This window comes from Pseudorca crassidens, chromosome 13 (genome assembly GCF_039906515.1).
Source record: "Pseudorca crassidens isolate mPseCra1 chromosome 13, mPseCra1.hap1, whole genome shotgun sequence".
Lineage (NCBI taxonomy): Eukaryota > Metazoa > Chordata > Mammalia > Artiodactyla > Delphinidae > Pseudorca > Pseudorca crassidens.
This window is the reverse complement of record NC_090308.1, coordinates 3,152,577-3,179,176: the sequence shown is the minus strand read 5'-3', so window position 1 is coordinate 3,179,176 and position 26,600 is coordinate 3,152,577. Positions and strand designations below refer to the sequence as shown.

The 26,600-nt window shown below is 46.2% G+C and overlaps 1 protein-coding gene and 2 pseudogenes across 1 annotated transcript in view; 1 reads left to right on the top strand and 2 right to left on the bottom strand.

Moving 5' to 3' along the window:
* Positions 1–21,173, bottom strand: part of LOC137204912 (putative transcriptional regulator encoded by LINC00473) — a 43,519-nt pseudogene extending 22,346 nt beyond the window's left edge.
* The window catches only part of PDE10A (phosphodiesterase 10A), a 583,074-nt gene extending 560,120 nt beyond the window's left edge, over positions 1–22,954 (bottom strand). Inside the window, exon 1 of the mRNA XM_067701571.1 lies at positions 22,382–22,954. Coding sequence (XP_067557672.1) covers positions 22,382–22,601 — 220 coding nt within the window. The 5' untranslated portion in view covers positions 22,602–22,954. The remainder of the gene's footprint in view (positions 1–22,381) is intronic.
* A 62-nt stretch (positions 22,955–23,016) lies between these two features.
* LOC137204922 (putative uncharacterized protein FLJ36797) lies at positions 23,017–24,465 on the top strand (annotated as a pseudogene).
* Positions 24,466–26,600: the final 2,135 nt, after the last annotated feature.

The following is a 26,600-nucleotide window of genomic DNA, read 5'->3' as shown; positions in this document are numbered from 1 at the left end:
GGGCCCATGGTTCCTAGAACTGAACGAGCAGAGGGACACAGTCAGGATCATAAAGGGCTCACTAATCACTGAGGGCCTGGCTGAGGCTCAGAGACGCTCTGGACTTCGAATCTCACTCCGATGGCTGTGTCACAAGCTGCAGGATGGAGAGAAAAGGAACGTTGACTCAAACAGACAAAAAGAAATTATTTTGCTGCCATAAGTTTTGAACTCCATCACTACTAATCTTCTTTCCTGAATGATTGAAAAAACGTTTAAAACAAATATGAGGAAAAAGGTCATTTAAATTAAGAAATGACATCTGTACATGAGACGGAGGGCAGAAGAAAAAAATGTCCGGGGCATTTTCCTGGATGTAACATGTCTATCTTTTTTTCTTTTAATTAATTAATTTAATTTACTTATTTTTGGCTGTGTTGGGTCTTCACTGCTGCGCACGGGGTTTCTCTAGTGGCGGCGAGCGGGGGTTACTCTTTGTTGCGCTGCACGGTCTCCTCATTGCGGTGGCTTCTCGTTGCGGAGCACGGGCTCTAGGCGCACGGGCTCAGTAGTTGTGGCGCGCGGGCTCAGTAGTTGTGACTCGCAGGCTCTAGAGTGCAGGCTCAGTAGTTGTGGTGCATGGGCTTAGTTGCTCCGCGGCATGTGGAATCTTCCCGGACCAGGGCTCGAACCCATGTCCCCTGCATTGGCAGGCGAGTTCTTAACCACTGCTCCACCAGAGAAGTCCCCTACATGTCTATCTTTAATTCTCGGACTGAATTCCAACTTTGCCTGAGAGACAGCCCAGCGATTACTCAGGTATTATCTTCCCAGGCTCTAATCTTTTTTTTATGCGTTTGTACAGAGATGGTGTGATTCCCCTGCTTCATTAAATGTGTGAGTAGGTGGGTAGCTGTTTTCCCCACAAACTCCGTCTCCTCCTAGGTTTCACAACAGCGTTCCTCAAAATTATACTCTTGCTAACCTTTCTCAAACACGGAATGTAGATGTCAATATTAAATATACATACAGGAATCCCGGTGCAGGCGGATATCAGCTACAGCATCCAACAGAGAAATCCAAGATTAGGAGACAATGCAGGTAAAAGATGTTGATAGTCATTCAAAAATTATAGGAAAGTGACACAAAAGGTTGAAATCAAGGGAGTTGATCTGCAGCAATGTCCTTGTCCCAGTGGAAACGATGGAGGAGGGACAGTGGGTGTCAGCTCTGAGGAAGGTATCGGAGAAGAAGGCGAGCGAGGATGACTCGCCAAGAAGCTCGATATTAGTGGGGGGTACAGGGTGCACCTGCATAAAGTCAGGTTTCAATACAACAAATGCACAGCCATGGTTGTATTTTGTACGGCACCCGGATCCAAGCCTATTGGGCTGTGCGGTGTGGGGTCATCCACACTGGTGAAGCACAAGCAGAAAGCCTTAGCAACATGCCAAACCGCTCAGTAAGGCCCATCACGGTGACCCACTGTCACCATGGGAGTTCCGTACGCAAATGCATTTCTAGAAAATGGGCCAAAGACATAAGACATTGATTATGTTTTAGTCAAGAAGGAGCAGAATCGGGCATGCCTCTAAGATGTTAACCATGGTGAGTTGTCACGACTGAGAGAGAGACAGAGAGAGACAGAGAGAGAGAAGGGAGGAGAAGGAAATAGACTCAGTCCCATGGCATTCTTTGTCACCTATCCTGACCAAATGACATGGGAAACCTCAGTTGTATCTAATCGGGAGCTTTCTTGTGAATGAGGGTTTAAAATGTTCTGAAAATAATTAATAGATCAAAAGTGAAAAATCATATGATTATACCTATAGGAGCTAGAAAGTAGTTTGATAAAAAAATTCTATATTCAATGTCCACTCTTAAAAAGAAAGTTACTAAAAAGAAAGCTATTGATAAAAGATGGGGGATTTCCCTAGTGGTCCAGTGGTTAAGAATCCACCTTCCAATGCAGGGAACACGAGCTTGATCCCTGGTCGGAAACCCGCACACCACAACAAAAGATCCCGCATGCAAAAAGTAAGACCCGACACAGCCAAAAATAAATAAATAAATAAATAAATATCTTAACATAAAAATAAAAGACCAGAGGCAAGGCTGGAGACGCAGCGCATCTGACCTCATTGGGAGTTTTAAGATCAATGGGAATCTGTCTAAATAGTTTTTTGTTTGTTTTTTAAAATTTTTATTGAAATATAGTTGAATAACAATGTTGTGTTAGTTTCAGATGTACATCAAAATGATTCATATATATATATTCTTTTTTAGGTTCTTTTCCCTTATAGGTTATTACAAGATATTGAGTATAGTTCCCTGTGCTATACAGTAGGACCTTGTTGTTTATCTATTTTATGTACATTAGAATGTATATGTTAATCCCAAACTCCTAATTTACCCCTCCCCCTTCCCGTTTGGTAACCATAAGCTTGTTTTCTACATCTTTGAGTCTATTTCTGCTTTGTAAATAAGTTCATTTGTATCATTTGTTTTTTAGATTCCACATACAAGTGATATCATATGACATTTTTCTTTCTCTGTCTGACTTATTTCACTTAGTACAATGTCCAGGTCCATCCATATTGCTGCAAATAGCATTATTTCATTCTCTTTATGGCTCAGTAATATTCCATTGTATATATGTACCACATCTTCTTTATTCATCTGTCAATGTGTCTAAAGGTTTGATACAGGGGTGTGATGTGATCAGGTTTGCATTTAAGAAAGATCACCCTGATGGATTTACCTGTCTCTACCCAAAAGCCAGTAAGTACTATGATAAGTGGGGAAATGAAAGAAGCATTCCCATAGCGTCTTTATCATCGTTCATGTTAATGACATCCTGGAAGTGTTAAGCCATACAATCAGCTGAGAAGAAGGAGGTACACAGTTTGGAAAGGGGAAGTAAAATTACCATTTCTTGTAACTGACCACCTGAGGTACTTGGAAAACTAATCTGAAGGACAAATATAAAGGACGTAAGAGTCAGTAAAGTAGATGAGTACAAAGACAGCATTCAAATGTCCTTCACCCCTCCTCCTCTTTCTCTTCTGCTTCCTCTACCCTATACTTTCCTGAACAATTCAGTCCCAAAGCTATGAGACAGGGGCCAACAAGACAAGCAGCCTCGCCAAGGCCAAGGGTGGGCAGAAGTTGTGGCGCCAAGATCTGGGAGTCAGGGCTGGATGGATGAGGGGAGCGCCACACAGGGGAGGGGCAGCCACAGTTATGGGGCACTGGCTACAGGTGCAGATATAGCCAGGTTCCTTCCCTTTATCAGAGAAGAAAGATGCAAATATGGAAAAGGAGCAAACTTAGAATGAACCTTGTGACACTGGATTGGAATGAAGATGTTGGCATGAACTCCATATTTTGAAGATAGACAAGTATAGAAAAAGTACAGATGTAAGTGCGTTTATATATGTGTGCATCCCTTGGTCTCTCAGCATAGATAGATATAGAGATCAAGACTGAGGTAGAGATAAATATGTCAAAAGATACAGAAGCCACCTTGAAGGGGCTCCCACCGGCCAAATCTGGGACTACTTGAGCTTCAAAACGAACAGTGGTAGTAATGTATTGTAACCCACTGAATAAAACAGGAAAGCAAGAGTCCAAACTCATGTAAATCCACAAATTGTACCTGTTTTCTTAGGTCAGTCTCCCAAGGGAATAGAAATAAAAGCAAAAATAAACAAATGGAACTTACTCAAACTTATAAGCTTTTGCACAGCAAAGGAAACCATCAACAAAACAAAAAGACAACCTACGGACTGTGAGAAAATATTTGCAAATGATGCGACTGACAAGGGCTTAATTTCCAAAATACACAAACAGCTCATACAACTTATTAGTAAAAAAACAAACTTATGTAAATCAGCAAATTAATAACTGAAAGTTTGAAAAGGAAAAGAACATTTACATGGATCAAAGTACCTTCCCACAAATTCCTTACTAACTCACGAGGGGGGAAAATGTAACTTACAATGGAGAAAATTGGAGGACACTCCCATAATCAGTTGATTGAGTGGTCAAAGTGGACATCTTCACTAATGGGACAAATTCAATTCGTGGGCCACCTGTTAAGGTGCATAAGAAGAGCACAGCATCATTTCTAAGACATTCTCCCCCCCCCCCAAGATACTTGCTACGAAATAACTTGCTCATAATTTTCAAAACCACAAAGGTCATGAAAGTCCATGAAAGACTGAGAAATTGCTCCAGACTGAAGGAGACCAAAGTGACAAATGCCATGTGTGGCTCTGGACCCGATCCTTTCATAATTAAGGACGTTATTAGAACAACTGACAAAACATGAAGGATTGGAAGATTAGAAGGTAGAGATGTATCAGTGTTCATGTAAGACAATGTCCTAGTTTGTAGAACTTGCACAGGGTAATGGTTCAGGGAATAAAAGATCTTCCTATTGGGCTTGAAACTTTTCTGTAAGTTTATTTCAAAATTTAAAAATCAGTTTATAAAAATATCCATAGCATTCACCATATATAAGGAACTACTCCAAAATATTTAGTGCAAGAAATGATTACATTTATAAGGGCAATTCAGAACAAAGGATAAACATACCTAAGAATGAACTTAGAGGAATTGGCAATATCTATATGAAGAAAACTTTGAAGCAGGACTAAGTAACACAGAAAAGACATTTTTCATTATACGGCTTTTGTACCTTTTGAATTTTTACCAATGCATTTGTTTTTATTCAAGAATAAGTGAATGAAATTTACAGCAAAGACAATGCATTGAGGAAAACATGCATTGACCCCTTACTGAATCTACTGCAAGTTGTTAAAAAAGAAATCGCTTTTAAATAAAGAAAGAAATTGCACAGAACTAGACTCTGGTTGTAAGATCCAATGTGCTTAAACACGAGGAATGGTTCCTCACTACGCAATGAGCACATCAAGGCCGTCCATGATTCAACTCACCCAAGGCTGGGAGAAATGGATCACTCCCTCTCAGAAACCTCTGTAACCCTTTGAATGACTTCCATGAAGTCGCTCACTTAATGGCTCTTGTAACACAGCCTTGTCTTCCATAAAGATTGAAAATTCCTTAGGGCTGAGAAAATAAACTCTGATCCATCGCTCATTGCAATTCTCCGCTGCTTTGCACATCGTAAACATGTGATTGTGTGACTGTGAAGTTTTCCTTTTCTTTCTCCCTTGACCCCAACTCAGACCCAAACTGTAAATGGTGTTTCACCAATTAAGAACCAAGTTTTACATATATTTTACTGATGATGGGAGGAAGGGGAGTAAAACTATAGTCAGTTATTTTCTCTAATTTTTACAAAGAGAAATGGAAAGTTTAAATCATCAGACCTGGGGGGGTGAAGCAATACTGACAACCGCAGCTGCTCCAGACGTTTCCAGAGACAATTTGGCATTAATTTTTGCAAATTGGCATGTAGGCAGCCACAGAGCTTTTATTTATTTATCTCATTATTTTACCTCTTTACCTATCAAATCTAGAGTAGAAAGATTTCACACTGAAAGAAGAAAACTAAAGAAGTATATGTACCCATCACGTTGACTCTGATGTAACTTTAAACATTTTAAAGTATAAAATAACAAGTGAGACTAGACAAAGTAGCAGTCAAGGCATAAATAACAGAGGCTAAGTCCACCCCCTGTGAGGGCGTGAGGTGAAAAGGTACGTTCCATCAAACAAGCCTAGAAGAACGTAACTTTAAAAAGCACAGGCAGATAACTACTCCCCAAGCACATAAAGATGGCGAATTAGGCATGAAAAGTTTTCAAGAACGGGAAAATGATTTTAGAAAGGAAAGTGTGCCTTTCATTCTATCGTGGAAGGTGGGGCACATTTTGTTCTACCCACTAGGTGGAGTCACTGGGAAACAAGGATTCGAGTTCCTGGTGGGGATTGCCACCCCGCAAAGCAAAGACCCGGAGGGGTTCGCAGTGTTTCCTCCAAGCTGGTCCCAGGCTCCCTGCTCTGCCTTCTTATCTGCCCCGACAGGAGCACCCAAATATGGACCTTCTCCCCTGTCCTCCTGTTCTCCTTCCCTCTCACCTTCCGCCTCTTCGTGGGGACACACTTCTCAGGTGTGTTCCAGGTTCTCAGTCATTAACATAAAATCATTTGTTGAACAGCTACTCCGTGCTCATTACTGGAAGAAGAACTGGAATGAAGAGTTGATCATGACTTGACAATGTCTCCAATCTAGCTGGGGAGGCAAGGCTCACACAGGAGTGCTAGCTGACAGTAAAGCAGAGACAGGACTGCAGCTACCACAGCAGGGATGTGATAAACCACCTGGGCACCCCGTAGGTGCCACTATGTTAATGGGTTTCACTTCCAGTTAACACAGGCAGTTCAGAGCCCTCTTCAGATGGTCCTGAATCCAAAGAAATTTGCATGAATTCATTTAAAGTATTTATTATTTTTCACCAAGGGGCCATAAAAATTCTGGTGTTGTGGGCTGTCCGTTGTCATGAAGATATCTGTCAAATGTGGTCTAGACCAGGGTTTTGTTACTTTTTCAACTCACAATATGAAATTTATTTTTACAATAGGACCAAATGAGCACACACACAAGTCACTAAATAATAATTGCCGCTTGTGGGACTCACCCTCACGCTCTCCACCCCTTGTCTTCCCCCTTATCCCCTTCCCTCCCCCCTCCCTTTTCCTCCCCTCTCTTCCCCCATCCTTTCCCCTCCGCCCTTCTCCCATCCCCTTCCCCCTTTCCCCCATTCTATTCAGTTTTTAGAAATACAATTTGGGTTTACTAAAAATAGATTTCATGACTCACAAAGAGGTTGCTACCCACAATCCAAAAAGCACTGGTTGAGACCATTCCAAAATGTTATGGAATCTAGGGCTCTGAGGATCCCCGCCTATGGTTTGTGAGTGAAAGATACGAGGAGGGTTTATTGAGGTTAGTTGAAGCTGACTAAGAAGGGCATTATGTTAACAAAAGCTTGAAGTCTTTTTAAAAAACAAACGTACTGAAGAAACATCCAACAGTCCTTGGCAGTCTAAAGATGTACGTGGGGTCTTCCCTGGTGGCGCAGTGGTTGAGAGTCCGCCTGCCGATGCAGGGGACACAGGTTCGTGCCCCGGTCCGGGAAGATCCCACATGCCGCAGAGCGGCTGGGCCCGTGAGCCATGGCCACTGAGCCTGCGCGTCCGGAGCCTGTGCTCCGCAACGGGAGAGGCCACAATAGTGAGAGGCCCGCGTACCACAAAAATAAATAAATAAATAAAGATGTACGTGGTACAGTAAGGTGCCCTTGGAAGATAAAGATGAACTAACAACATCATTAACTTGTCGAGACCACCATCCAAGGATGGGTGAAGGCAGGACCTTTACAGAAATATCGAAATAAATGTGGAATGACTGGGCATTACGAGTCTTAATTTATAAATAGAGTAACCGTTCTCCAGGTAAGTTTCTTTTTATTTTTCTCTATCACAATTAAGCTTCTTGGATATCTGGGCAATTTCCTTCTTCAATAACATGACAGAATTTCTTGTCAAAACTTAAGCATTTTTGCTTATGAAATTAGCCACCCAGTCATTGGAGCAAAGTCATTGGAGCAAAGAAGTTTTACCCTTAGACTTTCTACTGTCTGAAAAATACCACTTGAATCAGTCCACTACATTATTGAATAATGCTACAAAAGTTTGTAGTAATTTTATATGTTCTTTGGAGAAATGTCTATTTAGGTCTCCCACCCATGTTTGGATTGGGTCGTTTGTTATTTTGATATTGAGCTGCATGAGCTGCTTGTATACTTTGGAGATTAATCCTTTGTCAGTTGCTTCATTTGCAAATATTTTCTCCCATTCTGAGGGTTGTCTTTTCGTCTTGTTTATGGTTTCCTTTGCTGTGCAAAAGCTTTTAAGTTTCATTAGGTCCCATTTGTTTATTTTTGTTTTTATTTCCATTTCTCTAGGAGGTGGGTCAGAAAGGATCTTGCTGTGATTTATGTCATGGAGTGTCCTGCCTATGTTTTGCTCTAAGAGTTTGATAGTGTCTGGCCTTACATTTAGGTCTTTAATCCATTTTGAGTTTACTTTTGTGTATGATGTAAGGGAGTGTTCTAATTTCATTCTTTTACATGTAGCTGTCCAGTTTTCCCAGCACCACTTACTGAAGAGGCTGTCTTTTCTCCACTGTATATTCTTGCCTCCTTTATCAAAGATAAGGTGACTATATGTGCGTGTCTGTCATACAGAGTGAAGTAAGTCAGAAAGAGAAAAACAAATACCATATGCTAACACATATATATGGAATCTAAAATAAATGGTTCTGAAGAACCTAGGGGCAGGACAGGAATAAAGATGCAGACGTAGAGAATGGACTTGAGGACACAGGGAGGGGGAAGGGTAAGCTGGCACAAAGTGAGAGAGTGGCATGGACATATATACACTACCAATCGTAAAATAGATAGCTAGTGGGAAGCAGCTGCATAGCACAGGGAGATCAGCTCAGTGCTTTGTGACCACCTAGAGGGGTGGGATAGGGAGGGTGGGAGGGAAACGCAAGAGGGAGGAGATATGGGGATATATGTGCACGTATAGCTGATTCACTTTGTTATAAAGCAGAAACTAACACACCATTGTAAAGCAATTATACTCCAATAAAGATGTTAAAAAAAAAGTTTGTAGTAATTTAAAAATTGCTTTCCCACACCATATATAGACTATCACTAGTAATTAATGCAGAGCTTATCAAGGCCAATATATGTGGTTTTCTTTCTTCATCTCTTCCCTCTACTTTTACGCATGGAGTAGTAACTTTTATTGGAATGACTACACGAATGCATATGAAACAGCCCCTTTTCTCTAGAATCTTTCAGGCCAACGGGGATCCCAGAACTATGGAAATGACCCTCATGCCACACAGAATGTGGTGAGCGCCTAAGGCCACCCAGAGCCCCAGACCCAGGAGGAAAGACACCCCCATCCTTCTCGTGGAGATGACCACGGCCTCACGGAGAGGGTAGATGTCCCGAGGGGCCTCCAAGGATGCAGAAGGGTTCTACGAAGAGAGACTGAGTGGTGAGCAGAGTCCTGGGAAGAGGAAACTTCATAAGCGCTCCTAGAAAGTAAGTATCAGTTTAGCTGAACGGGAGGGTCCTGTAAGGGGAGGGGTGGGAGAAGCACACAAGATGTTAGGGCTTTCCCTTTGTGTGGCTACTTTTAGTTGACCATGCATTGGCACATCCATTATCTCAGTGCCATCTCTTCAGGACTACAGTGCGACAGACCCTCACGCCCAAGGAGAGCGTTAGTACTTTACAAGAGCATAAAAGGAGAGCTGGAGACTTCCCGGTAGGAGAAGGGCCAGTGATAGGCTGCCTGCACTTGTTGGAGGGGTAGCGTTGCTGTGTCTGATGCACATACTTTCTTTGAGAAGTGGACTCTGCCCCGTCTGTCAGAACGAGAAATTCTGTCTTTGAGATACTTGGGCCAGGCCAGCCGGGTCAAGGTTTTCTTTCCTCTCTGCTCTGGGGTCCTAAGGTCTGACCTGGAGCTGCCATTTGCCTTGTTACCTTGGGGGTGGGCATGCAGGCAAAGGAGCCCTGGAGGTCCCACTGCTCCACCTTTGACTCCCCCCCAGGGACTCCCTGAAAACCGGCTTCCACTGAGATTTGTTCTCTTTGGATTTTGCCGCTTGTAACTGACAGGGACCTCGGCACGGATGGGCTGAAGCAGGAGAGCTGGGGGCAGAGAGTCCCTCTAGGAGGCTCTTCTAAAAGTCCCCCTTAGCCCTTTTCTACACTACCTTCTGGGCATCCTAAGTCTACAGAAAAGTTCTACTAAAAAGGGAATTCCATTGTTCATTCATACATTTATTCAACAATATTTACAGAGCACTTAATATTTGCCAGGCTTTACTCTAACTGGAAAAAAATGGCCAAAGAGGTTTCTGTCTTTATGGAGAACACATTCTCACAGGGAGAGGCAGACTATAAAAAAGTAAGCACAATAAGAAAATCTCAGATAGCATTTTTGTCCTACGAGTGAAACATCACAGTGACCCAAGGTTCCAGGACCCTGTGTGGCCAGCAGAGAGCACAGGTCAAGCGCTTACCCAGAAGATGTTTGATGAAAGAAAACAGAATGGGATAGAAATATATTGTAGTGGGGACACTGAGTAATCCTTGCCGGTTTTCTTTCTTCAGATGAAAGTCTAACTCATGTTCAATGACTTAGCACAGAAATGGAGCTGTTCCCAACATCACTCTCACGGATTTCACGAAATCCTGTCACTGCAGCATTTCAGTTCCACTTTGCGATCCTTTTGCACTTGAGACCGTCAAATGACAATGACCTCAAATCTGACAATCAGAGAGACTGAACAACAAAAACTAAAGGGAATGGGCAGGAAAAGAGCTTAATATTAGGTAGAGAGAGGGATGGATTAAATTAACATGCTATCAGTTGATAATGGATTTTTCTTGTATGTTACAACAAATTATTTTTCCCTATATTTACTTTGGACATTCATAACGAAGTTAAATGAAACTCCTACTGCTCTACAAGTTATTGTTATTTGTATGTGTTAGTTATCCTTTTAATCGCTTACAATAGGCAGCTGGGTTTTATCCAATCCCAGTGATTTTAAACTGGGTCATCAAAATCCACTGGGTCTAAGTGAAACCAGGGTTTTAACAATGCCGTGCAATCTTTTGCTGGATGTCAAGCCAGAGGTGATACTGTATTAAGAACAGGAGACTAAGCTGTAACAACAACCAAAATGTTCCAATTAACTTCAAGTTAGAGGGAACATGTGGCCAAATACAGCTCAAAGTCAGGGCTTGGGACTGAGAGATTTGCCCTGAATAGCGTACTATAGCCTGGAGATACTCAAAGCCCTACCAACAGCCCTAAAAATATTCTAGGACTTAAGACCCCATGGGCTCACCTGTGTCTGGCTGCTACTTCCACACACTCAGGTCTGCTCCACGTCAACCCAGACATGAGACTCAGGCCCTGCACTGGTTTCCATTTACAAATGAGATGTTGAAGAAGTTGGTAGGCTTATCAAAGAATTCAGGACACACAGAGGAGCACAGCCTGCACCACCTACCAAATTAACATGCAGTCACCATCCGTCACTCCTGGGTTCTGATTCCCTGTCAACCGCACCACTAGTAGGGGTCCTCCTCTGAGTTGGCCCCCACAGCTCCTCCTTTCTGTTCTCTCTCACATTCTCTTTTTCTTTACACTCAGCGACTCTCCCTTTTGCGGGAGCAACCAAAGCCCTTGCCCCTGAGGCCCCAGGGTCTCACCTTCTACAGTTGGTGTGCACCAAAGCATTTTTCCAAACCAAGATTGTTCCCTTCCTGAGAGATACTCTGGAGCTAAATGTTAGGATGATTGCAAGTCCTCCACCAGCTACAGCACCTGTTATGTAAACATGGGTTTTAGTATTGCAGGTCAGGGGGTGGCATAAAGTCACATCTGTCCCTTTTTCCTTCTCCTTCACAGTTAGCCCAGGGAAGCCCCAGATAAGACAGGCAAGTGACTGTCTTGATGTAGAAAAATGGAAAGAGGAAAAAATCAACATCATGACAGCGCTCAAGGATAGTCCGGAAAAGAAAGCTAAGCCTCCTGATTATACTTCCCTTCTTGAAACGAAGTTATGGACCTTCCTAGGCAGAGATTCCTAAGTTGGGTAAGCTTTTCCCAAACAGAAGTAAAAGGATCTTCCTTATGAGCAACTACACCTCAAGACTCTATACCTGGTGGGTATTTCATCTTCCTTCTCAATACCTCCTCCTTCAGAGCCAGCAAAGCAAGCACAATATACTTCTTAAATGAACAAGAATCAGGCTTTCCCTGGTGGCACAGTGGTTAAGAATCTGCCTGCCTATGCAAGGGACACGGGTTCGAGCCCTGGTCCAGGAAGATCCCACATGCCGCGGAGCAACTAAGACCGTGTGCCACAACTACTGAGACTGCGCTCTAGAGCCCACGTACCACAACTGCTGAAGGCCGCGTGCTGCAACTACTGAGCTTGCGTGCCTGGAGCCCATGCTCTGCAACAAGAGGAGCCACCGCCATGAGAAGCCCGCGCACCACAACAAAGAGTAGCCCCCGCTCGCCGCAACTAGAGAAAGCCCGTGCGCAGCAACGAAGACCCAACGCAACCAAAGATAAATAAATATTTTAAAATATATTAAAAAATGAATAAGAATCAAAGTCAACATCCGTGGTAGAGAAGAATAACAAATATTTGTGAATCAAAATTATGTATAGACTTTTAGTATTAAGAACAAGATCTAGTTCATTTATCAAGATCCTACACCTGGATTGCAAATGTTGCCATGTTAAAGGGCTTGGAATGCATCAGGGATTTTTCTCATGAATATAAGGTTTATAATATTCAGACATGATTCGACATGTTTATAGAAAACCATACATCTTCATTGATGGGCTCCAATGACTGCTAAAGAACATTCCACAAATTATTACAAAAATGAGTGTGTAGGATATATATTTAAAACAAATGAGTTTTATTATGTCCACCAAAAGGCATGCACACAAGTTGTTTCATGTCAGTTTTATTTGTGATGACCCCTAAATTGAAATAACCCAAATACCCATCGGTAGTACAAAGGACAAGTAGATTGTAGACTATTAATACCATATTACTTAGCACTCAAAAAGAACAAACAACTGTAACAACGTAGGTGAATCCCACAGACATAATGTTGAAGAAAAGAACCCAGACACAAGGCTATGTGCTGTGTGATTCCACATATGTGAGTCCCAAAGCAAGGAAAACCAATTAATGGCAATAGAGTTCAGAATAGTGAGTAGGGGTTTTATTGGGACAGAGCACAAGGAGCTTTCTAGAATGCAGGAAGTGTCCTGTATCTTCATCTGGGTATGGATATATGTTAACATTAATTACGCTGTTCACCTAAGAAAGTGAACTTTCTGAAAATGTTATAATTCATTTAATATATATATATATATAGGTATGTAAGCAAAATCCAAATTTATATAGTTATGAATTGACTTGTACTGCAGATTTGAGTGTTCAACATTTTATACTTTCAGAAAGAGCTTTTTGTCATGGCATAAGTAGTGAATTATCAGAATATGTTTCTACCTGTCTTTGCAATATAGCAAGAAGTCTGGCAGACACAACCTTAACCAAGTGATGAAGCTTAACATCGCTAATGACATCATGTGTCCTCTGATGTGACCCAATGTCACCTGGATAGTATCCTTGTCCAAAATGTTTAACCTGAATCTGATCATTTGGGAACATCAGATGAATCCAAACCGGGAATTTCTAAAAGATTATTGACCTGGACCCTTCAAACATGTCAACATCAGGGAGCATTTCTAGATTAAAGGAAATGTGACAACTAAATGCCATGTGTGGTTCTTGATTGGATCCTAGATTGAGGGGGAAAAAAACGGGCTATTATTGGGGAAATGTGAACATGTGCTCCCACTAGATAATATTATATCAACATTAAGTGTTCTTGGTGTGGTTGCTGGACTGTGGTCCTTTAGGAGAACGTCTTGCTCTTAGAAAATAAATCTGAACCCTCTAGATCATCATAATGTCTACAGATAACTCTCAAGTGGTTCAGCCAAAAATAATAATCGTTGTGAGAGAAAGAAGAGGAGGAGGAGGGGGAGGAAGAGGAGAAAACGTAGCCAAACGCTTGTCCCCATCACTTGGAGTGAGATGGACCCACCTCAACCCAAAATCTGGTTCGAATGTCGAGACATGCACCAAGAGGATGTGGGAAAGTTTATTGCCCTCATGACGAGGCTTTGCTAGGGGAGAAGTGCAGACCCCCAAGCATGTCTGGAAATGGCTTGAGAGCCAACAGGTGCAGGTTTCACTGTGGTTACAGGTGGTTCTGGGAGATTCTTACGTAGGAGTCAGGGCTCATGTGGACTGAGTTCCCACTGGCACCAATGGAAGGACCACGTGGGCTGTCGCATCAGCCTGCCCAGGTTTGGAGCAGACAGGAAGCTGGGTGGTGGGATCTGAAAGCTGTCAGCAGCCCACCATCAGAAATGGAGTCAGATTCTGTATCACATTGTCACATTGGCGATTTAGGTGAAGAGGACCTCAGCACGCACTGTACACATCCTGTAGCTTTTCTGTAGATGGAATACTTTTCAAAATAAAAAGTGGGAGGAGGGAAGATGAGCCTACTGTCCTCTCACATGAGTACCAGGCACTAATACCTTAAAATCAATTTAGTCCTCAGGAAAACTATTTTTGTAAATACGTGATGCTATGTTTTAATCATCTGTGCATGCTTAATCTCAAAGCCAGTGTTCTTTCACAAATGAAAGATTTTTACGGCTCAATATAAATATTCCTTCTTATCTCTATCCATTTACAAGTATAATTATTATGGTCACTATTAAATGGAATACTCAATACTTTAAGATGTCTTAGTTACAGAAACATTGGTCATTTCACTCAAGAAGAAATTATTGAGCGCAGAATATGTACAGGCATTGTATTAGGGGCAGGGATAAAACAGATAAAACAGGGATGAAACAGACTAAGACAGGAATTATCAGTTCCAGATGAAGCTCAGTGTCTTAACACACCAGTTAAGACATTCCCCTCTGCCCTTTGTGAGTTTATATTCTGTCAATATTTAAGAATCTAAGTATATAAAATGTATAAAAGTCACACAACCCAGACATACCATTACAGTTACGTGAGAATTTAAGAGTCATACTTATACCAATCATAATTTTCATGGGCTCCCCAGAAGGTGTATTCGTATCCTATTTTATAACAATGCATATGTTAAATAACATAATTCTTTCCCTGTTATTACATAAATTTATAGCAAAATCACAAACCTGTGCCTATTTATAGTAACTGACGTGGACAGAATGCAATATCGTATCCACATCTGCTCTAAACAGAGAGTTGGAGAAGAAAAACTGTCCCATAAATCCTAAAGTGCATGGTGCTACGGTTGCCCTACATCTAGTACTTCTGAGACTTCAAATATGCTATCCCACTGATTTGAGGAGTTTGCTTACATTTGCTAATCACTCCATTTTTAGGTCCCCAAAGTGTAGTGTCCATAGGGCTAGTAGATCACTGCAAAAGAAAATTGGGGCAGGTGTGGGCAAATAGGCCTTTGGTGGAGTTTCAATTGTTGTCATCTTTTTTGATTCAACTTCTCTATCTGGAAATTCACCAACAGATAGATTTATACACGTGCTCAAAAAACTACTGCGTGGTTGCTTATTATAGCACTATGTATAAAAAGATTAATTCCATAAGAATTATCAGTTATGTTACATTGTGCCGTGGAATACTATACAGACAATAAAAATCAAGTAGATCTATATATGCTGGTAAATTTCCAATACATAAGTAAGTGAATAAAGAAAGGTACAGCAGAAAAGTAGGTGGAGGATGCTCGTGTTTGTGTAAGAAAGGGATATCACGTATGCACTCCTGCACAGGTGACCCTTGCGCGACCGCACAAGTTCACTTCTACACAGATTTTTTTTCAATAAATACATATAGTGCTACACGATCCACAGTTGGGTGAATCTGCATATGTGGAACCAAAGATAGGGAGGGCTGACCATGGGACTTGAGAATCCTTGGGTTTTTGTATCCACAGTGGGTCCTGGAACCAACCCCTTGAGGATTTTGAGGGACGACTGTATACACACAGAACATTTCTGGTTGGTGTCATAAGAACCTTGTAACGTGGGTGACCTTTGGGAAAGGTGAATGGGGTTGGAGGGGGACATATTTTGCATCTTTTCTGTAAGTCCTGCCGTGATATTTACACTTTTTACCATGTGCATGTGTGTATATGTACGTGTATGTGTATAATATATGTGTGTGTGTGTATATATATATAATATGATGATGTTGATCATTGTGATTGCCACATTGTATTCATCAAGGAAGAGGACAGAAAGTTAAAGAGCTTTTAACAAGAATCTCATATCCCAGTCGAGCCGTTCTTATACTAAACAATGCTGCTCCTCCAGCCAAGACAGTGAAGATAACTTCAGCTTACCTAAGAAGACAAGATTCCATTTGCACGGTTAAGTTCCGTCACGGAAGCACTTGAAGGAAATATCTCCACAGAGCTCTTACCTCTGTTTATTTGCAATCCTGTTTCTGCACTGGTGGGAAGGGGGAAGGTGGGTGTTTGTGGGGGGGGGGGCAGGGAAGGGGCTAGCAAATCAGAGTATAAACAAAACTGCTTTCAACCTAAAAAGTTGCTTCTAAACCATAGATCAGAAGGTACCCTCAGTTAACACCCCACCATGCTCAGAGTGTCTGGTAGTTCTGGAAAGAATGGAGAGAAAGCATTGCCCCAGCCACCAGCCTGTCCAAATTGTGCAGATGTTAAGTGACTTCCACAGCCTTTCACGTCAGCAAGAACTGCTGCTTATCTACTTCCTTTGCGAGTTACCATTTCGTTTGGAGTCGGTTATGGTTTACCTGCTTCTTCACACAATCCTATTCAAAGTCTTAAAAACGTCACCATCCAGGTCATCTGATTCAACCTTCTGATGTTACAGATGAGGAACCCGGCAACAGGCATGTCTTTTTAGACTAATGGGACTTCCTTTCTGGTCCACGTGTGAGGACTCACCCCCGGATGCTACTCTGTATTTTTGTGCTTCTTTTCCCCGAAACTCTCCTCTCCCCGCCAACCAGCTTTGGCACACTGGAGGGCAAAATGGCCTTCCTGGTGGGAGCCAGAGAAACTAAGGTGAGAACTGAAGAACATCTGAACTGCAACGCTCTTCGCCATCAAGCTTCTATGGAACGTGCGCTTGTGAGATTTTCTTCAGGGGTCAAGATTTTCTTCCAGGGGTCAAGCCCACTCTTTCATATTAATGATTATAAATAACCCTTTAAGAGATTTTTCTTATAATAATTAAAAATCTGATCAACTATTCTAAAACAATTAATCTGTTCGGAAAAAATCATTTCAACTGGTTTTAGGGGGTCATGTAGACGTAGGGCAGTCAACAATCTAGATGTTCAGCTTTAACTGGTTTTAGAGGTACGGAGTTGCTAAGACTTCCCCTGCCCCTGTTTCCGGATGCCCCCAAAGCCAATGGCCTGTGGATAATACAGGGAAGCCACAAAACCCAAAAGCCAGTGTGACGTCAAACAGGAACACAATTTTAAGAAACCAATGTTTACTTCAGTCATTACCTCGTCAGATGAAGGAATAGCTACCCATAGACAGTCTCACTGTGGCTCAGGAAACCTGAGGAGCATAAAACATGAGTAGGTCATGGGTTCTGTTCAAACCTCCCCTGACCTCCTTCACTGCAGAGGCCCCCTTCGGGTGACTTTACACCCCAGAGTGACAGGAAGCCAGAAGACTGGGCTGGATAGGATCTTAACCAAGCTCATCAAAGATAGAAACTACTTACTTTTAAAACACTCATGAGATTAACTGAATGTAATAATAAACATTTGACATCATTTTATATCCAAAAATCATCTTAAGAGAAATGAGAATTAAAGTCAGAAGACAAAACAATACAGAACTGTTAGGGTGTGGGTGGGGAAGGGGGAGAACAGAAATGGGTTTCCGAGAGCCTAGGAAGAGCCCACAGGGGCTGAGAGAACAGGTTTCTAACTAGAGGGTAAGTGTTGGAAAATAGGCTTTAATGTTATATTTCAGTGTAGAGTAACTAATGCAACATCATGTGATTAGACCAAAGTATCTAAGTAGATAACAATTCCTTGAAAAGGGACCAATATGAAGGGAATGTGAAGAGAATGAAAAAATAGAAGTATCTTCCTATGGGATAAGATCAATAATTATAATTATTCAGTGTTTCCATCAGAGCCTCTTCCCACATGGTCTTCGACATACATACCCATCACCTTCACAGCCAGATGAATGCTGTAACACACTCTCATGTCTAAGTTCAAAGCCATGAAAGACAGTAGATGCAAAGCAAAGCGAAAATTGTGGCCGGCATTGTCCGTTTGCACACCAGATCTCTCTAAGTTGTAAAGACAAAATCTTTGTATGTTTAACATTTTATGCAAATATCTCCCATCAGTAGAGTCTGAACACACGGTGGACACAGAGCCAGCTGGGGCCCACAAGAGAACCATATCCTGGTCCCGATCGTGACTTTACACATACGCACACACGTCAGATAACTTCAGCGGACCTTCCAAATAAACGTCCGCTGTAGGACAGGACACTTCACTGTCCCCTTGCCACAGCTGAGCAAATAAGTCAGGGAGAAAAAGGAACCATCCGTGTGTGTTCACAACAACCGTTCACCGTCTTACCTTCATCTCATAAGGAATCTCCTAAAGAGAAATGATTAACAGGACAGGAGCCGTTACAGGAAATAGCCACCTAGGGCCTGAGTGGACACCTACCCTCGTGACTGGGGCACAGATTGGTGGCGGGTGAGGGCATGAATAGGGGCAATGGTTTCCGTTCTTCTGTTCAAAGTTCCCACTCCACTCCCTCCAGGCAGCCTGCATGCTTACTGGCTGTTTAAAACTTTAGACCAGGACAACCTGCTGACAGACGGTCTTAAAATCAATGACTCCCAATGAAACTTAATTTCCAATTGCCTTGATCTAATAGATGCTGTAATGTGCTTTCAGTGGTTGAAATGAACAAACACGCCGGCCTTCCAAGTTGCTGGAGCTCAAAAGAAACCCCTTCTGATACACAAGGTCAGCGAGACTGATGTAAATGCTTTTCTCTCCTGTTCAGTGTGTGCATATTGTAAAGTTTGGCTGAGAGACTCAAAGGAAAGACACAGCCTTGAGTTGGAGAGGTGATAAGATCCAGGTCCTTAACCACGTGTAAGCGTCCTTGTCCATTTTGTTGCAGGTGCATCACCACCCGTCACTCAAACACTGGTTTACACCTGGCCTCCCCATCTTCCATGGTCAAAGTACCCACAGCCATACCCCCTCCCACATATGTCGAGATGTGTCTCCATCACGTCCGGTGAGTGCCGTGACTACCATTTCTCAAGGAAATGCATTCACAATCCTATGGTACTTGAGCATTCCCACACTTAATGGTTTCTACAGTTACATATTCATAGGCAATTATCTAGTAGCATTTTTATTTGCCAAATGCAAAGGATACAGTAAAATCAGTAGACATTTTTCAGCTCTAACAAAACCAATCTGTACCATAAGTCACTTCAAAATTACGATAATCTCTGAATAACATAGATACAAATACTTAATATTGCCTGTCATGACTTACAAAATATTCTCGGCCGGGTCCTATCACACTAGGCAATGTGGGAATTTTGCTGCTACTGTTAGTGCAGGACCTCCAGGACATAGCTTTTTAAATTCTAATACCACATATTTCCACCAAAAGGACGATAAATGTTTGTTAAAATACAATTCTTATTGCTTTTATAAATGCCAGCCATGCATTCACTAATTATTAGAAAATGGCATAAAATGTATCCAGGCTGTTATATACCAGGATAATCATGTCAGTTCCCATAGACTTCACTAGTTGCTTAACCAAAAGAACATAGATAGTATGCACCTTGAGAGTAACCTCGGGTCAAAACTGAATGCTGAGTATAGAGCCGATGAATTTGTCAGACACCCATGGTGATACCGAATTATTCTCCCCAAAGATGGAAAAATACCAAAATACCATTCAGATAGAATCATTGCCATATTTGAATGTCTTACCAAATGCCACTTTTTTTCAGTAAAATTAATTGAAGAGCTGTACTAACTTTTGCTCTAAGATCACAACTGAGCAAAGAAAGTCCAAACATGGGCAGACACTGAAATACAACCGCTTCTGAGGTGAGTGGGAGACATTGCTCTCACCTGCTTCTATTAAATCCCACTGACCAGGGAGAACCAAAACCAGACCCTTTGCTTTAAAACGCACACAAGCCATGCAAAGGGTTGCAAGGGGACACAGAGATTCATGTCTTATGAGCAGGAAGGGCTTTGGTGACTTCGTATTTCTTATGACGTCAAAGGAGAAAAGCCATGGACTCCATTTTGGAGGTACACGCCCAGTCCCCTGGTGCTCCGACCAGCCCCTGCCACCGAGCAGGCCACAGGGCTCCCCTCTGAAAAGAAGAGCAACCCCAAAACACAGCTCCTCTCCCTGCCTGGGTTCAGACCTTTCCCCCACAGGCCCTTTCACCTCCCCTTCCACAGCTTAACCGATAACAAAACATTTGCATCTGGTTCATATTTCCTTTGTGTTTGAACTACAGCCCAGAAAAGAACTTGACTAGTCCATTGGGGCCTACTTTCAACCAAATTCAGAATACTGTAAGTGAAATAAAAGGTGTCTGACTGGGTTGCTCTTATGTGGCAATCAGATATCCAAGAATTACTTTTGCTTCCATAGGAAATTTCCCATCTTCACTTTTTCGTTGGTTTGATTCTAGGGAAAGGAGTCCCCAGATGCTTGCAGCACAGCATCTCCCCTCAAGATCAGTCCACCATTAGATCTGCCTCAAGCCTCACCTCCAACTTCGGGAGGATGCAAAGGGCTGCCTGAGCAGATGGGGATTCAACATGACGCAACCCTGAGCATCCCTGGACTGGAGAAGCCTGGGAGAAGCAGCAGCCCTCCTGACGCCCCTTGCCAGCAACACACATGAGGGGACAGCACCAGCACCCACTCTGCAGACCCAGGCGTCCTGCACACACGTCAGTACAGGCCACAGAACCACAGGACAGCTCGACACCCCCATGTATGTGACAGCAAGGCAGAGGATGGGAAATGGCCAGCCATCCCCAATCCATACCCAGCCTCTTCCAGCCTCCTCTCCCACTCCACCCCACCCTCCCCTTCTCCACACAGAGTTTCAAGTTCACCCAAATTTGGGTCTTCAATGCCAGCCTAATCAGCACATTCCCACTCCCCCGCCCCCCATTTCCTGGAGGCACATGTAAAATCCCATTTGTGGGGAGAAAAGTCTACTCAAGTTGCCTTGACACAGGGAGCTGCCGAGCACCGGCTGGAGCATTCCTGCAGAGCATCTCAACTCCCAGACCTTCCCTGCAGGCTCCTTTCCTTTCCTCCAGCCCGGCTCTCCCTACCTTCCTCCTGGCTGCCGCCCTCAAAGCAGGCAGTGGGCTCCTCCTCTGGGAGCCCCGACTGTCCTCCACCCTCCAGGGCTTTGCGTTTCTTCGACATCTCTGCCGGGGCTGGGGCTTTGGGGTGTTCTTTCCGCACCCCCAGCCTCCCCCCTCGGAGAGGAGAGTGAAGGTGGGGTTAGGTGGAGGGGAGAGAGACGGGCAAAAGAGGTGGGGAGGAGAGGCCGGGGAGGGAGATGGCTGGAGAGGAATTGCTGCTGAAGGAGGGAAGGCACTTTGGGGAAGCAGGAACCAGGCGGGCAGGCGGCGCAGAGAGCCTACAATCAGTTCAGCAGCAGTCCTCCGTCTAGGGGGCTCTCTGCTCCCTCTCTCTCCCTCTCTCTCCCTCTCCCTCTCTCCCTCTCTCCTTCCTCCTTCCTCTTTTTCCTTCCACTAGAAGGGTAAGCCCAGAGGGAAAAAGAGACCAAAACACCAGGGAGGAGAGGCTCTTTGGGTGCTCAGCTGATTTCTTTCTAATTTAGGAGGGGGATAGCGTGGGTGCTGGGTATGGGGACTTCTAGCCCTGTCCGTAAAGGACTGGTGTCCTGGGAAGGGAGGTGTTGGGAGGGGGAGGGTGTTAATGGTGTTTGGAAGGGAATATTTTCAGTGGATTACAAGGAAAATTGGGTAGAATGAAGAAAACAAAATGCTGCAGGATGCAATATAGTGATGCCTTCAGGTGCTAGGGGCACAGGACCCCCTCCTCCTCTGTGACATCATTTGAGCTTTTGCAAAAGGGGTTGGGGGAGGTGCAGGGAGGACCAAGGAGAGAGGCAACAGAGGCCCGAGGCAGAAAGGGGAGGGGGAGGGGTCTTGTCCCCATTCAGAACTGAGGAAGGAGGCCCAGAAAGGAGGCAGGAGGGTGGGGGCCTCCTCCCAAGGCCCCCTTGGGTCTAGCCTTGCGGAGGCGGCCGTTTGCAGCTGGAGGGCAGCCTTGCAGGGAACTTGGAGCTGGAAACTCGGTCCAAGAAGCAGTAGCCGGAGGCAATCGCTCAGGCGCTGGCCTCGGCTGCCCTCCCTCTCACCTCCTCTGCCACCCCTGAGTCTTCTGGTTTTATCCACTCAGGTCTCTTTTTTCTCACCTCCACTCATCACCCCTCTTCCAAAACAGTCATGTCCCCAAACAACACACACACACACACACACACACACACTTTCTTATTGCCGAAAAGGACGGAGGGAAACGATGGTAACTTTTTAAATGGTTGGATTGGAGTCTTTCTGGACTCTCAAGGGTTAAATAACAGGTACAAGGAACAGTCCACTCACCGCCGAAGTATGCGAAGCGCCTGTCTGCTTTCCGCTTCAAGTTCACACACTGGAAAAAGAGAGAAAAAGCAAAGAGGAAAAAAAAAAAGCGGGCGGGCCCGGAGCCCCGTGGGTCCAGGGCTCCATTGAGAACTGCGCACAACAAGTTGCCAGTGAGCCCAGGTGGCCCAAGTTCATGACCTCTCCAAGAACACTCGCTTCTGCTCCACTCGGCAGGCATATTCCAGAGGCGTGGGGCAGTCTGCCTTTCGCGCTGATCTCCCCTGAAAAGGAGCAGACAACTCTAAGCGGTGTGTGGCATTCCTCTATCCCTCTTGTCCATCTGGGGGTCTCCGGGAAAGCCGCGCTGAGCGCTCTAGGCGCCAAGGAAGACCGGTCCATTTCAGCTCATCCTCCCGCGGCCGCAACTTTGGACCCACACACCTACAGAGAACCTAAGTGCGAGTGTGCGTGTGTGTTTGAGTGTGTGCGCGTGAGTGTGCCAGCCTGTCTGCCCGCGCGCACCGGGCTTTGGGGCGCATGTGCTCTCGGGAACGACTCTCCCTGGCTGCCTGGAACTTGGAGAGTTTTCCTTTAAGCCGGAGCTGCTGCTCGGACACCCCCCCTCCCCCCCCCCCCGCGTCCAACAGGAGGCGATGACGTCTGTAGCCTCGTTGCCAGACAGTCCCCAGGCTGCCGCTGCCGTTCATTGACAGGAGCGGGCGCTCCGACGTCAGCAGCCGGACCTTTGGCAAAGCTGCTCGGGCGGAGAAGGCTCCCACCCCCGCACCTGCCAGCCAGCCCGCGGGGGGAGGAGGGGGAGTAATGAAATCAAAGTCGCTGGGGAGGGGCCCGGCGAGGCTCCGGGGCTCGAGGAGGAGGGGACTCCGCTCTGCCCTCTTTATCCTGGAGCTCCAGAGTTTATAAATAGCGCTGTCTCCAGCCAGACTCGACCCCTCCGCTGCAGCCCCCGCGGTGCCCCCGCCCCTGCCCCTGTCACTTCGCGCTGGACTCGCTCGGTCGGGAGGGAGGCGCAGAGGGGGCGGAGAAGCAGGGAGTGGAAACGGACGTTGCTTCTCTTCCCTCTTCCCATTCATAGATTCGGTTTGAGTCTTGGGGCCGCCGCTCGGCTCCAGGAGCCGCAGTGAATGGATGGACGACCGCGCGCGGGGACCACTGGGTGGGCAGGGTGTCGCCCTCGCGGGAGGCGCTCCTCCCACGCGGGAACTTGCTCCCTCGCCTAGGGGCGGGTGGGAGGACCCCAAACGACCATCCTTAAGAGACCCAGGGCCTGCCCCCTCTGGCTCCTCCAGCCCCGGAGTTCTTTTCTGCCCCTGCTGGAACGCAAACCGCAGAATCGAGCTGCGCTCGGCCCCAGCACCATGGAGAGCCGGGACGCGGACGCAGCCTGGGCCACGCGGCGGCGGTCCCGGGGAGCGGCCATGTGGCGCAGGGCAGTGGCTGGGGCCGAGGGTGTCACCTCGCTGTGCGCACCCTTGGCTGCACAAGCCGGCGCGCTCTCCGCTCCCGAACCCCATGGCGCGGCGTGGGGTTGCGGAAGATCGCAGGGCGGGTGCCCCACCAGAGCCCCGCTCGCAGGGGTCGTGGGCGCGCGTCTCCCGCGTGCTGCTGCTGGGAGCTGAGGGATGGCGAGGCCCGCGCCGGCCCGGAGCGGGACGCGGCGCCCCCGTTTGGGCGCTGCCCCGTTTCTCGCTCAGGATCCCGCAGGATGGAGTTCTGAGGCGCCCTGCTCCCCGCTGGAGCTTGATGGACGCGCACGAAACCTTCCATGGGACCCAGAGCACAGTGTGGCCGAGGGAATCCGAGAGCGCCTTTGCTACCCCAGGACCCGCGCGCGCGGTCTGGGTGACAGCAGAAGCCCAGGAGTGTGGAGACCGACCCGCAGAGCCCTTCAGAGCCCGGTTTGGCCCAGGCTGTTTGAGAAGCTGCCGCTCAGGGGGCCTTCTCCCCGTGCGCCTGCACCCCACCCCCGTAAAGGCCACTCCCCCCCCCACCTGGGCCCTGGCCGCAGCCCCTCTCGCTGCTAGAGGTGACCACATCTCCTCTGCTGTTCCCACCGCTTTCTCTCCCCTTTACAATAAACAGCTCCCAGCAGTTGCCCTAGACTCTTGTCTCTGGTTTCTCTCGTCTCATTGGCTCTTGAACCTAGGCCTACAAGACCGTCTTAGATGTTCTTAGATGTTCTGGCTCAGCGACTCAGCTCCCCCAGGTCAGCGGCCACCCCCGGCTGCTCAGTGCAAAGGTCAGTTCTTAGCCTTCCCCTCGCCTGACTTCCCAGCCAAGTGGGTCAGAGTCTACGGTTCCCTCCTCCAAGGGACACACCCTTCACTTGGCTTTCAAGACAGCACACTCCCTGGTTTCCATCCTACCTTTCTGGCCATTCCCTCTGGGTTACCTTTGATGAATCTGCATCCCCCCAACTTCTTGACCTTGGAGTGGCCCACGGCCCCCTTATCTTCTCTCACCACCTGCCCCCTTGGTGGTCTCACTCCGCCTCCTGGTTTTAAGTCCTGTCTCAGCGCTGAAGACTTTGCATTTATATATTCAGCTCAGACCTCTCCCCTAAATGTTACTCATGTCTCACTAGCATCGCCACCTGGGTGTCTAGAAAGCATCCGAAACTCAGGAGGGCAAAGTGGGTTCTTGATTTTACCCTCACCCCAAACCTGCTCTGCCCACGGTTTTTCCCACCTCCGTCAACAGACCTTTCAGCCCCACTCCCTGGTCCCCAGCCCCACTGGCCGTTTATAGAACCCGTTCAGAACTCTGCGTCCGCGGATCCTCTCCAGACCTCCTTCTGCTAAAGAAGCACAGGACTAGCTCTCTTCCTCTTTCTCACACTTACTCTGGGGCCTCCTCGGAGAAGCCTCCAGAGGTCACCTCACTTAAAACTTCAACTCTCTTCCTGTCCCCCATCCTTGCATCACTTTCCTCTTGGCGTTCCTTCTGGCTTACTCGTTTGCCTTGTTTATTCTATCTCCCCACTGAAATGCTAGCTTCACGAGGACACGGAGTTTCGCTTTGGCTTAGAATTGCATTAAAAACTAGACTTAGCGTCACGAAGTTCCTCACCTCACCACACATTCAGGAGATGCTGGATTTGTTTGGTGACAAATAGAAGCAGGTGAGCGTAGAGACTGTCCGGGGGCATTTCTCCACCACAGTGGTCCCCAAGTAAACTCTCCACCTGAGAGTGTGGGAGCCCCGCCCGAGGCCACTGTTAGACCTCTGGGTGACTCCATTCTCTCCCCACTCACTTTCTTATTCCATTGCTTCTTTCTCTTTTTTTTTCTCCCTGTTGGCCTTTTCTTTCCTGTCCAAGCCTTAAGCCTGCCATGGGCCACAAGGAGGTAAAGGGGAGCTGAGCTGCCCTGGGTCCTCAGAGACCACAATCCTTCCCTTCAGCCCTGTTTTTTTGTTGTTGTTTTTTGTTTGTTTGTTTGTTTGTTTGCGGTACACGGGCCTCTCACTGTTGTGGCCTCTCCCGTTGCGGAGCACAGGCTCCGGACGCGCAGGCTCAGCGGCCATGGCTCACGGGCCCAGCGGCGCGGCATGTGGGATCTTCCCGGACCGGGGCACGAACCCGTGTCCCCTGCATCGACTCTCAACCACTGCGCCACCAGGGAAGCCCCTTCAGCCCTGTTTTAGTGTTCACACCCCTTCTCATCCAGCAAGTAAATATCCTGAAACTGTAGAACATCCACTCTATGTGCCAAACATCATATTCATTCAGCAGCCACTGAGCTCTAGGGGCCAAAGCTTGAAGGCCCAGATCTCCCCGCAGGCTCTCTGATGGGGGAGGGGAAGGGGCGCAGAAGGGGCCCCGGGCTGTGTGTTGTGCAGGAGGTGCCCTTGCAGGCGGAGCCCCACCCAGGAGTCCGGCTGGGGCCAGAGGCAGGAGCCGGCGGTGGTTTGGAAGGCCCAGTGCCCCAGGCTCAGGCCCCGCCGAGGAGCTGGAGGTGTATTCTGAAGGCTTGGATGGGTTTTCAGAAAGGAATGAAATAAAGTCCTATTTGTGTCAGGAAGACAACTGGGGAGCGGTGGAGAGGGGCTGGGACCAGAGACAGGGAGAGAAGCTGAGAGGCTGTTTCACAGATCCGGAGTTGAAGGAGTGGGCAGAGCTGGCAGCGTGCGTGAGAGGATGTAGGAGGTGAGGAAGACGGAAGTGGTTCTAGGATGCATACGTGGTGGCCCATCTCCTGAAGTAGGATCTGAAAAT